The sequence below is a fragment of the Dama dama genome, chromosome 20, assembly GCF_033118175.1.
Source record: "Dama dama isolate Ldn47 chromosome 20, ASM3311817v1, whole genome shotgun sequence".
NCBI lineage: Eukaryota > Metazoa > Chordata > Mammalia > Artiodactyla > Cervidae > Dama > Dama dama.
The window spans coordinates 93,005,498-93,018,097 of NC_083700.1; the positions used below are offsets into that span (position 1 = coordinate 93,005,498).

The window sequence follows — 12,600 nt, forward strand, 5'->3', positions numbered from 1 at the left end:
GTGTTTGCATGCATATGTCTGTTAGGGAGCAAATGCATAGTGCCTACAGAAAGTCAGGACAAACAATTTCAAGAACTGGGAGTTTCCTGAATCACCTATGGTAAAAGGTGGTTTAGTGTTGAACTCTGACAAGGATAAAGTAGCCAGACCCAAACATTGACTAGGCAGGGGCCTCAGGAGGCTTTGTGAGTTTCAAATATGCTTTCAAATATTATCCTTTGGGATTCAAATGTTTTATTTACAAATGAACAAGTAATGATGGATTTTGATGAAAGAAGTTTAAATAGTACCCTCGTTGATAAAAACTGCTGGCTGAAACTATTGTTTGGTTGTGTTTGATCTTTGGTAGCAGATGTAAGTAGTTTTGCTGATGGTGGTGATGAGGTGGGCTGGTTATGGACACAAGCATGTGTTTTTTCGCCTTCTCTTCCTCTGACTTTGACAGAAGTAATACTAAGTAAATGCCTTCGGTCTTCTCTGGAATGCAATTTTTCATCCAAGCAAAACATAATGTACCTAGGGCCTGAAAGAAATTTAATAATCTCTGCATTCTTGTGATTTGTTAAACCTTTCCAACAAACACCTAGAGAAACTATACAATGTTTGCCTGGAGATTTGAGGTAACAGGCTTACACTTGCAGTGAGATGGATTTTTTATTAGATGTTAGGCAGACATGTGCTGACGGTGGGAAGCATTGCTGAGAGGGTGTAGTAGAATGCCCTTCTATGGATATTTTATAGATCTATTTAAACACCTACAGACATTTGTGAAACTTTTAGGATAGATCTGTTGGAGGTTGGGGAATGAACTGTTTGAGCTGGTAAGATTCCATCAACTTCCAATATTCCAAAATAATGTATCCATTTGTTTAAAGTGCACTAAAATGACATCTTTAAGGAGCAGGGGTGGTGATGCTTGGTGATAACTATCATAGGCTTTGCAGCAACATTTTTGGACCCTAGACACACATTTGTGAAGCTCTGTTATTCCTGGGGGGCAGTGATTAGTTTGAATGCCTGTTTTTCTTCAGAAACGGAACATAGGGTCTTTTCTTTAAGATAAAACTAAAGGAAGAAACTTTAAGTATGTGGAGTTCAGGCTGACTTAGAGTTTTAATATTTAGTGTGGTTAATTAAATCCCATTCTTTGCCCTGAATTTAATTATCCTAACCATTGAAGTAATTTAATATAATAATAAAAAAGGAGGTAATGAGAAATCGAGGAGAATCTTGACTACTCCTTCCTCTGGATCAGTGGGGGCATTTCTTCTTCCTGTGTCAGCTTGTAGATGGTGATGTGACGTTTTATGGAGTATTATGAATTTTCAATTAATGAGAAGATGAAAAAGAAAGACAGTAGACCATCAGTGAATGATCATAACAGGAAATCACTAAAAAGCTCATCTGTAAAGTTCAGATCATATTTTAATATGACTTCATGATATTTTAGGTAGTCTTTTCCCCTAGGCTGAGCTTAAATCATGTACTTTATACACAGTATGAAAAAGTCTTTGTTTAGGGTTTCTATTTAAAGGTAAGAAAGTCAGATATTTGCCACTTCTAAGCAAAAATGAATTTAAATAAAGAGGTGATCTTTCTTGTCACTTATAGTAGAGATGGTCTGTTTCCTTACTATTGCTCAAGCTCTGCCATCTCAAAACTGAAGTGTGGTGCAGTTCTATCAGACTTGGATTCAAGTTCCAACTGGAGGACTTTGATGGTGGTCCAGTGGCTACAACTCTGTGCTCCCAATGCAGGGGCTTTGGGTTCGACCCCTGATCAGGGAACTAGATCCCACATGTCACAACTAAGACCTGGTACAGCCAAATAAATTATATATATATAAATCCCAGCTGGAAATTTGCTAGCCATTTCGAGTTTTACTTAATCTCACTGACCTCAGTCTTGCCATCTGTGAAGTGAGGATGGTGCTATCTCCTTCTCCCAGATCGCTGTGGGGCCAAGGGAGGGAACACAGAGGGCAGCACACAGCCTGTCTGACACATAATAGGTGGCCTGTAGATAGTGACTCCCTTTCTTCTGCACAAGTCACAAGTATGCTTATAAATGAATGACAGACGCTAATGGATCATAAAGCCAGACATAATGCCAAATGTGTTGGCTTGTTATCAACCAGCACAGTGCTTCTGACACTTGACCAGTGATTCACTTGGGGATCTGGTTAAATATAGATTTGCATACAGCCGGAGACACTGCATTTAACAAGCTCCCAGATGACGCTTATACTGGGGGTTAAAGACCACACCTTATAGTAGTGTGGGACTAGGGCAATGACTTTTGAATACTGAATTGACTTTGAGAGACTTGGCTAAGTTGCAAAACAGAATTTTACTCTGCCTTTTTCGTTTAATGGTAAAAATATTGGGGAAATCTGAAGATGTTACCAAAAAAAAAAAAAAAAGTGTGAATAAACACATTTAAAAATCTGGGAAGCTCAAATCCATTCTACACACTTTCATTTATTGTCTGGACAGATAAAGTACAAATAATTCAAACACAACAAGATTAAGGAAAAAAAAAACATTTACAATACTTTCCCTCAGAAATCATCTAAACTAGCAAGATTAACATGAAGTCATTCATTATAACTAAAGTATACAACTGCCTGGTCCTAAGATTTTTTTTCCTTTTTTTTTCCCCCAAGAGTGAACACATTATAGAGAAGAGATGTTGGCATGCCTTTCCCACTAATGCTTAGCAAATGCATCAAAACTTTGCCAGCAAACTGCGTTCATTCATAGCAGGTGATATAAAAAGGTTTCCCTGAATGTTGAACGAGTGTTCTCTGAACTGAAATCTGGTGTTTTGTTTTGTTTTTTTTTCTCAAAACTGAAACGAGGAAAAAAAAATAGAAAAAAAATTTCAAGGAGGAGTCTATGGTGCAGCCCTGGTTTTCATTATCTGCCTACCACTACGACGACTACTACAAAGTTTGCCTCTTCAGTGTGAAAACAACAGTCTGTCTACATGCACTTAGTGGGTTCAGCATGGGAAAAAACGCACAAAATAAGCACAAGTTATAAATAACCATAACGTTTTATTACCATTAAGACTAAACTGGTATTGAAAAGATTGTATATAACAAGACAAGAAAAGCAATAGCAAATTTTAACTATCAACTAGATTATGCATAGCGAGTAACTGTTTCTATCACCCAGGGAAGAGCATGAACCCTTGTATTTTTTTGTTTCGTTTTTGTTTTAAGTATATAACCGTACAAAGCACAAATGTCCTCAAGTGGTCAGTGCGCGGGACGTGGGAGAAGGCTCCCCCAGTCGTTTTGTTCCCTCAGCTCTGTTTTGTTTTCCCCAATCTGAATTACATTAAAAGAAAGACCCAGTTGTTTTTATTTTTCTACTGTGCAGTAAGAAAAAAATATTCACAACAAACATGACAATATATCAAACAATAGTTCTACACAAGTTACCTTGATACCTCTTTAACTGTCACTTAAATATCATAAGAAAACATTTTAAGACATATACAAACAAAACTAGCCAAGTGTTACAACTTATAATAAATTAACCCAAAGAAAAAATAACTTTATATATATATATTTATATTGTATATACACATACACACACAACAGAATGACACAATAATATGCTTCTTCCCATAGTTTAAGTAAACAAATACGTAGTCTAGCCAATCTAGCTATATTTGATCTCGGCCATAGGCATCATCACATTGGCGATTAAATAAATAAGTGTTTCAAGCAACATAAACAGTGTTTCAAATGTACCAACACAGCCCAATTCTATCAGCATGGGCTACAAAGTGAATTTGAAAATTCCTTAATGAATTTAAAGCAAATGTATCTTTTGTTTTCCTCTCCTAAACACATTACATTTAACTATGATACTAAGATATGTAAATAATTTCGTAGCACCTACTGCTCAAACTAAGGAAGTTTTAGATCGAAAGGAAAATTAATCTTTTTAATTTTTGTTCTGCTGACATCCCATACTGATGACTTAAAGAAAAACTGTCTTTCAACTCATCTCCTTGCTTTTGGGTTTTGACTGTGGGGAACTGTGGTACCCTGGGTAGAACGAACACTCCTTTCCCCTAGTAATTAATAATTTTTTTATTATTATTACATGCTATGAAAAGATATGAAGATCATCTGTTTATAGCCCATCCTTCAAAAAACAGTCTACGAATCCAGTTTAAAACACACATCTTGATCTCTAAAAAGTTACCAGTGCAGTATGAACGCGACAAAGTTGTCAATTTCCCCTAAATTAGCCAGTCAAAATATTTTTTTCTCAAATCCAGATTCTCTTGTAAAAATTCTTTATATTTTATAAAAATAGATTTTTCTTGAAACCCATTTTCAGCAAAGAGACCACCTCTTTGGCAACAATGTTAATGTTATTAAATTGTTAATGTCATCAGGCATCCCCCTCGCCCCCATCCCCTAACAGAAGACTGTTTTAGTTCACATGATATAAAAGAAAAAAGGAAAAATAAAAAAATTTGCAAAAGTTTTTTAATTTTTGCAATTTTTATTATTCCTCTTTAATTTGTGTGGGGGTTTTTTTTTTTTTGACCAATCTGATTGGATCAACATCTTGACAAAAAAAAAAATCTTTTATTTTCTCTCTTTGAATCCCATTACTTTGTAAAAATTGTTTTATTGTTATTATTATTTTTTTTGTCTTTTGTTTTTCTTCTTCAAATGAGCGAATGGTCATCTTAAAAAGATCCACCTTCAAGGAAGGTAGTAAAGTTAGCTGGCTGGGTAAAAATCCCTGCACGTCGCTATCTATGTATATATAGTCAACAACGACAGCTATGAAAGAACATTCAATGCATCAAAGGTATTTTTTTGTGTTTTTTTTCTTTTTTTCTAAGCATTATAAAATCCTTTCCTGGTACACCTCAGGATAATCCAATGTTTTAATACTTAGGCAACACTGGCTTATAAAGTCCATGGTTGAATATAAGCCTTGAAAAGTTTGTTTCTCTCTCTTTTGTGTGTGTGTGTGTGTGTGTGTGTGTGCGCGCGTGTGTTTTGTTCGTATATATTTATATATATAATTTAATAAGTAAGGATGGGAAATTCAGGACTTGTGAGCTTTGTTGGTTTTAAAGGAGACTTGCAACACTCGGTCTCCCAGGCGGTACCCGTTGAGGCTGGCAATGGCCATGGCTGCCTCATCATAGTTGGTCATGGTGACAAAGCCAAATCCCTTGCACTTGTTGGTGTTGAAGTCGCGGATGACCTTGACGTTGTTCACTGCGCCAAAGGGGCCAAAGAGCTGCCAGAGGACACTCTCGTCAGAATCAGGGGACAGGTTGTAGACAAAGATGCACCAGCCCGTTCCTGTGTGACCAGGGATGTTCATTCCCACAAGGCTTGTCATCCCATCAATGGTGATTGGAGAGAACCTGGGGGGACAAGCAGAAGGGGGGACTGGTCCAGACATCAGTCTGACCGTGGATAACACACAGATGCACAGACAGAGACACGGGCAGAGGGCTGAGTGAGTGTTTGCAGGAGAGTCTTCAGGGTTTAAAAACCAAAATGCAAAAACTAATGTCTGTGGCATTTCTTCTCATGGGAACAGCTAGACTGGCTAAGGCATGTAAATGCCAAGAGAAAATCCTAGGTCAACTCCTAAAAACCAGGAAGAACCCTCAGAGCAAGGCTCTGTCACACTACCACAATATATGTTCACTGGGTATCCCACCCTCCCTGCCCACAGCAGACAGTGAACCCTTCTTCACAGAAGGGGCCCTACCTCATCCATCCTTTCACTCTATTTATTTATTCAGTGGAGGCCATATAGGAATCTCACAGACATGACACATAGAAAACACTCAGTAACTGTTTATTGATTGAATAGGTGGATAACACTGGTAGAGGTCAATGCTTGGGAAACTGTTTTTTTTTTTTTTTTAAGAAAGTTTAGGCGATGGCCCTAGAAGTGCTCAAGTCCACCATCTTTGCAGTCCCTTGACTTAACAATTGTTAAAGATCTCTTGACATTATTGAGGATGGAGATACATGAGAATGAACAGACATGACTTGTTATTAATCCAAAGGGCGGCTTATATTTCACTTAGCATTTATTCAAGAGAGTTCCAAAAAACCCCTGAGCAATGATAATAAAGGTGATCACTCCTTGATGCTATATTATCTGGAATTCATTTCTAAGCATCACAGGACTGAGATTTCAAGTGGTTTGTGCATTTACATATCTTGAATCACTGTACATTAGAAAAGCAGGAAACTGTTATTTGTTCTATTATGACTACTTTTGTATTAGGCTTCAAAATCTTCGTAGTTTTCACATAATCTTGGAAAGAAAAACAATACTTCAGATACTATTCATTGTCTGATAAAATATGTATGTGATTTATGATGGATGCATCAGATGAAACAATTAGGTTACCAGTGCCTACAGCAGAAAAAATATTTGTTAACATTTTACTTATACCAAACTTATACAGTTATTTTGATTCTATACACTGACTAGTATGTGCTTTTCATTTGTTTTTCTTCCTGAAAAGAGGAATAGAAGGAGAGGAAGCAAAAACTGGGGAAGAGAATGGATTAAGTGTCATTTAGGACTGTTTTAAAAATAACCATATATCCATATATGCATAGGATTTGAAAGTCCTATGAAAGAATACTCTGTATCTAATTAGAATTTAAATAATCAAATGGATGCTGAAAATATGCTAAACATAACAACTCAACAGATATTATTTTCAGTATTATTCACTAAGTAAATCTTCTCTCTTACTTAAAAACAAATTAACAGGACAAAACCCAAATCATCATGGTACTAATTCTTAGAAGGGCAAATCATGTGTAACTGTTATTTGCATAATTTCTGAAGACTGTCTTCTCAACTTTCTCTCCTCCAACTAAGTCAACTGACCTCTTTCAGTTTATAGGTAGAGAACAGCTAAATATTATAAAGCCAAAGTCAGGGGCTAGCAAAGAGGTTTCAAGTAGAGCCTCAACTTCAGATGGTAATGCTACCTGAGCACTTTGGTAGGAAGGACTCTGGATCCAAATCTGGGCTTAGTAGGAAAAGAGAATGCTCTTATCAACTTGTGATGTTTAATTATGGGTGGGGAACTGGAGAAGATGGCAGCATGTGGGCTGTCTTCCCTGACCTCATCTGTATATAAGCATCACCCTCTTCACAGTATCTCACTAAGTCCGAGAGGAGCAAAGGTATGGGACAGAGCTGGGAAAAATGTAAAATGTGTGGCAACAGGCCAGCTGTGTGCCAGATACATGGAGGTAATTCAGTCAATCTCATAGGGGCTGGGATTGCAATTTGAGAGGCTGGTGCCTTGAGAGTGAAGTCTGCAGTCAAGTTACTTCCTCTACTGTGTGCCAGTTTCCAGAGCAGGGTACTGGGCTGGCCAAAAAGTATGCGTGGGCTTTTCCATAAGATGGTATAGAAAAACTCAAGCAGTTTTTGGGCAACCCAATACTTACCCTGCACAGCCAAGTGGTAAAAGACTCGCCTCATATGGGGAGTATGACTCCGACTACTCATGACCACACTTTTCTCCCTTGACAGTAGGAAGGGGAATTAAAGTGTGCAGCTCTGCGGAGCAGGATGAGAAAGATGTGATGTCCCTGGCAGCTCAATGGGGCTTATCAAAAGTACACGTGGGAATCTCATGGACACAGTGACATACAGCACCCAATTTGCAGATTCAGTTTTCAGACTAGGTCTGGAACACCCCTGTGACTACATTTGGAAAGTCCCCCAAACTTTGACTCTGTTTGAACCCTTGATCCCACAAAAAGGTTTTAAATAAAAGAAACAGCAAGTTTAAAACATACATACACATATAACCAAGGGAGGACTGATAATTACTGCTAAAACCTGTAACAAAAGAAACCTCTGGTTGAGGTGCACACAGATACACTTCATTCTCAGGCTGTGCCCTGAAATGAACACTGAGGTGGGGGCAGGAGTCATAAGGTTACCCACGCCTTTATTCATGCTTTGGCCAGGGCTGGTAGTCCAAAATCTAATTTTTCCACTGGCAATCATAAGATTGTCAACCATGATTAGCAAAATGTTCTAATTTTGATTTGCTGGAATCTGCCCTCTTAACTGAATCTTGGCATCGCTAATGCAAAACAGTTGCCTTGCAAGTTTACAAAATCAGCTGGCAAAGAGTCACAGCCTTCCCTCTTAAGGGAGCTGTTCGAGGAGCAGATTATCAAGGGCTTGGTAGCTGTGGCACCTGAACCGTAAGAGAAGCCCACCTGCAAATAAAAGAAAAAGTGAAACACACAAACACACTTGTGTGCCCTAAAAGAAACAAAATCAACTGAGGTCTGAAAGTAAAAAAGAATCTGACATGCTGGTGGAAGAAAAAGGAAGAATTAAAAAAAAAAGTAAAGTTAGTGAATTAAAAAAAAAAAATTCTAGCCCCAGTCTGTGCCAACACGGACATCTGGCAATCTGTGGAGTTTTAATTACCTCTTTACGCCATAGGCCATATTAAGCAAATTGTCCAGCCTGCAAAGAGAAGGAGGGTCTCTGGGTTAATGCCTCACAGATGGCAAGATTGCTCAATGGAACTATTAATAAGAATGCTCCATTTTCAAAGAAGAAAAGCTCAAAAACTTTCCCCGGTGCTCAGGAGCCTATCCATTGGTAGTGTCCCCTTTTCCTACCTAAGGTAATTAATGTTAAGGTCAATGCTAGAGTTCAAAGCAAGTGTCTAAATGAACCTTCCTTTCTTTCAAGGTCTAAATTAATCTCACTCCCCCCATCTCTTAGAACATGTGTGGATATTATTTATGTTGTGTGTGAAATTTTTTAAAAAGGGACCGATGGCTTCTTATGTTGTTCACCTTTTATTGTAACGAAATTTATTAAAGGTCTCTGTTACAGATTAACAATACATACACACACATCATGCATATCAGAATGGATCTTTCCTATTAGCCTGGCTACGTTAACTAAATCTTCTTACCACACACATTTTTGGGCAGGAGGGAGTTTGAGGGTTCAGACTTTAAAAAAAAAAAATCAGCTTACTATTTACAACCTGAAAACACCTCCCAGCAAATTGCCATTTTGTTATAATCTCCTTCATGTTCAGTATCTTACTCAGGGACAAGCTTTTCACATCATGGGGCAGTAGTAACCATAGTTTCCACCATTAGAAGCCTGCTGGAAAGGCTTTTTACATAAATACTGCATGCGCTCTCACACAAAATAAAAATTAGATGACTTGGACTCTTCATGAAATCATTAACCGTTTCATATTCAGGGGGCATGGGAGGCTGATTTTTCTCCTCTTTATGGCCAGATGGAAGGGCCTACTACCCATGTGATGTTTGAAGAAGAGAAAGACCCTTTCATTAAAGGGAAGTCAGGGCATGGATCAACTAAAATAATTATTCAGAATTATTATGGGTAGGTTAAGAATATTCTTATCTCTTGCACAGTAGAGATTGGTTAATGTCAGATTGCCTTCCTGGAGAGATATCTGCCTTTCAGAAATGTCCCAGGAGAAGGAGAACGTCCCACTGCACCTGGAGCTTCCTAGGGGTTGGGTACATCAGGGAAACGCTAATAAGGCTTGGAAAAAGTCTTCCTCCTTGCCTTCCCAAAGTCTACTGACTTAATGTCAGAGTGAAGTTAACATAGAAGAGAGGATCCCCCCCACCCAACCCAATAGAAGCACCGGCCAGAGAAAGAGGAGAGCAGACCAGACCACTCCCTTTGGTAAGGACATGCCTCCTGGGCTACTCTTTTCTTTGACTTCATTAAAAGTCACTGCTTTAGCCTTAAGTCTAAACTGCTGAATGGAGTCCCTTATCTGTGATGAACTCTTGTTGAAACTGAACCTTCTTATCTGCTTAAATGTAGAAATTTGTTTCAATCAAAGAATCTGAAGTTTAATCACAATCATGTGCTAGTTTGAAAGGGGGCTTGGAAGAGCATCTGGCCCAGTCATCACATTTTACAGCAGTGGAAACTGAAGTTCAGGGGGAGTGTCCCACAGTGGTTCCAGGGGGCAGGTGTCCTCACTCAGCCACATCCTTCAGGGCCAAAGGCTTCCCTGGCTCCTGCCCAGCTCTGTGCTCCTGTAGTAGGGCTGCTGCCCTGGGGTACACTTACCTGAACCTCTGAGCCTGGTGGTGAAGTGGGCCAGGGTAGCGCCGGTTGGGGGACTGGTAGAGCTGGGAGAGCAGGGCCTGGCTGGACTTCTGGCTGGGGTTGTTGGCAAACTTCACAGTAATCGGTTCTGTAGCACCGCTGGGCTTCTGGCCATTCAGACCTTTGATTGCTTCTTCTGCCTCAATCCTCTTATCAAATCGGATGAATCCCACCCCTCTGGACACTCCTGGGGAAAGAGAAAGAGCCTCTGTAAACAGTGAACAAACCAAACTGGTAAAGATCCCCAGGAAGATATGGGCTGAGTCCCAACAATGCTTCTTGGGGAATCAGCCCACTTGTGGGGCTAGGGCTGAGCCTGGCTTCCTGAATCTCTCTCACCCGTCAAAATGCATCTGCCTGCCTTTTTGCCGTCATGGCTCTGGGCTGGCAATTCCTGCCCACAGAACACAGGCATATTTCACATCTGTCCCTTCCTGCCTTCCTCCACCACCCTGCTCAGCCCTCAAGCCTCCCTTTAGTTGCTGTAACTGACCATCCGCAGTCCCGTCTGTAGCCCCTCAATGTGTCCTCCATACCTGGCGACTAAATAATCCATTTGAAAGCAAACTCTAACCATATGATACCCTTTAAAAACACCTTTTATACCTTTTTGTACCTTTTCTGTTTTTTACCCTGTGAATATACTTGTTCCTCATTGTTCCCTACTCCAAAGGCAGAAAAAGAAATGAACAAAAGCCATAAAAACCCCGTCCATGGCTCCAGGTGGCATACAGAGGAATTCCAGACTTCTTGGCATGGCATTTAATGCCCCTGATGATCTGGCCCCAACTCCCTGCTGAACCTCATGTAAGCCAAGCTAACTGCCAGATATTCCTTGAACAGGCTGTGTTCCTCCTTCACTCTGTGCCTTTGGGTATGTCCTATCACCTATTCTATGGGATATATCTTAGCCACCTAAAATGTTCTATCTCTCCTTCTCACCAGACAGCTTCAAGTCACCCTCTAAAACTCTGTTCAAACACCATCCCCTTGATGGAGACTTCCCTTCCATCAGTGCCTAGCAGGCACAGCACCCCTTCTCCTGAGCTCTCCTGGGGTGCTGGGCAGCTCTAGCTGGTACTCATCACACTTGTAAGGTCTTGTGAGGATCACACTTGTGGTCTCGTAAGGATGGGGCTGTGACACCTTCGTCCCTGACCTCTGGTGTCCCTCTGCATAGCATCTGGGGCAGAGCTACCTTCAGTGAGGTTTGTTGCAATAATCAGACGATAAACACATGCTAAATGACTCTCCTGGTGGCTCAGATGGGAAAGAATCTGCCTGCAATGCAGGAGACCCGGGTTGGATCCCTGGGTCAGAAAGATCCCTTGGAGAAGGGAATGGCAACTCACTCCAGTATTTTAGTCTGGAGAATTCCATGGACAGAGGAGCCTGGTGGGCTACAGTCCATGGGGTAACAAAAAGTCAGACATGACTGAGTGACTAACACTCTCACTTTCAAATGACTCTCAGGGGGTGTTTTTAATTAGAGTAGGTGAAAACCTTCTGTCATCAAAAACGCAACCTGGGTGCCTTTCTTACTGAGAGGCGGTGGCAGTTGCTTTTCTTTATGATAGCCCAAGTACCGCGGGATCCAATGCCGGGGTATCCCTGCACCGCTACTAACTGGACAGCTGTCCCACTTTGGACCTCTGTTCTCTTACCTGTGAAATGAGACAATTTCAGTTTCCCTCTAACTCTACAGTGCTATCAGAGCAGCCAGAGCTATACACAGAGGTTCTTTTCACATGCAAAAGTAATGTTATTTGGTTGAGGGTTGAAAGGGACTTTGAAGGTCATTCAGCCCCACTCCCAGCCTGGTGGCTGAATCCTCGTTACAACTCTGCCAAGTAGTTTAGCTGCTACTGGCACCATTCCCATGATGGAGTCCTTCTACTTCCCAGGATGGCCCATTTTAAATTTCAGCAGTTGATTGATAAAAAGTCTTTCTTCTAAGTCAAAAAGCTGCCTACTTACGACCCATATCCTTTCCCGTAAGTAACCATTACCCCTCTGCTCCTGCGGGTCACAGGGCACTGGCTGGTGACGCTGACCCAAGGGAAGGAAATAGCCTAGAAATACTTCACCTGTAACTTGATCAACCAAGATTCGTGAGGTGATGATACGGCCATATTGTGAGAAAAGCTGTTCCAGTTCCTTCTGGGTCATGGTTTTGGGAAGGCCGCTAACGTACAGGTTAGCATCCCTGATTGAGGCAGAGCTCGGACGGGCATATGAGACCTAGGAAAAGGCAAGAGGTGCTAAATGCATTACAGGCAACACCCTCCAAGTAGAGGCTGAGTCCACAACAGAGACGACAGCCCACGTCTATCATTCTAACTCACAGTGTCAGTTCAGATAAGTCTGTAGTTCAGATTTTTAGCTGTGCTTGTACTAGTAATGAGAACCAGGAGAACAG

At 40.5% G+C, this 12,600-nt stretch overlaps 1 protein-coding gene across 5 annotated transcripts in view; it reads right to left on the reverse strand.

Moving 5' to 3' along the window:
* Window positions 1-2,849: 2,849 nt before the first annotated feature.
* ELAVL4 (ELAV like RNA binding protein 4) overlaps window positions 2,850-12,600 on the reverse strand; it is a 91,236-nt gene continuing 81,485 nt past the window's right edge. For 3 of the 5 annotated variants that reach the window (XM_061120040.1, XM_061120042.1, XM_061120041.1), the window contains exons 4-7: window positions 12,269-12,422; window positions 10,143-10,368; window positions 8,490-8,528; window positions 2,850-5,457 (exon numbers count right to left, since the gene is read on the reverse strand). In XM_061120040.1, the coding sequence (XP_060976023.1) occupies window positions 5,088-5,457; window positions 8,490-8,528; window positions 10,143-10,368; window positions 12,269-12,422 (789 nt within the window). In that variant the 3' untranslated portion in view covers window positions 2,850-5,087. The remainder of the gene's footprint in view (window positions 5,458-8,489; window positions 8,529-10,142; window positions 10,369-12,268; window positions 12,423-12,600) is intronic. The other 2 variants (XM_061120039.1, XM_061120043.1) reach the window with 2 other exon arrangements.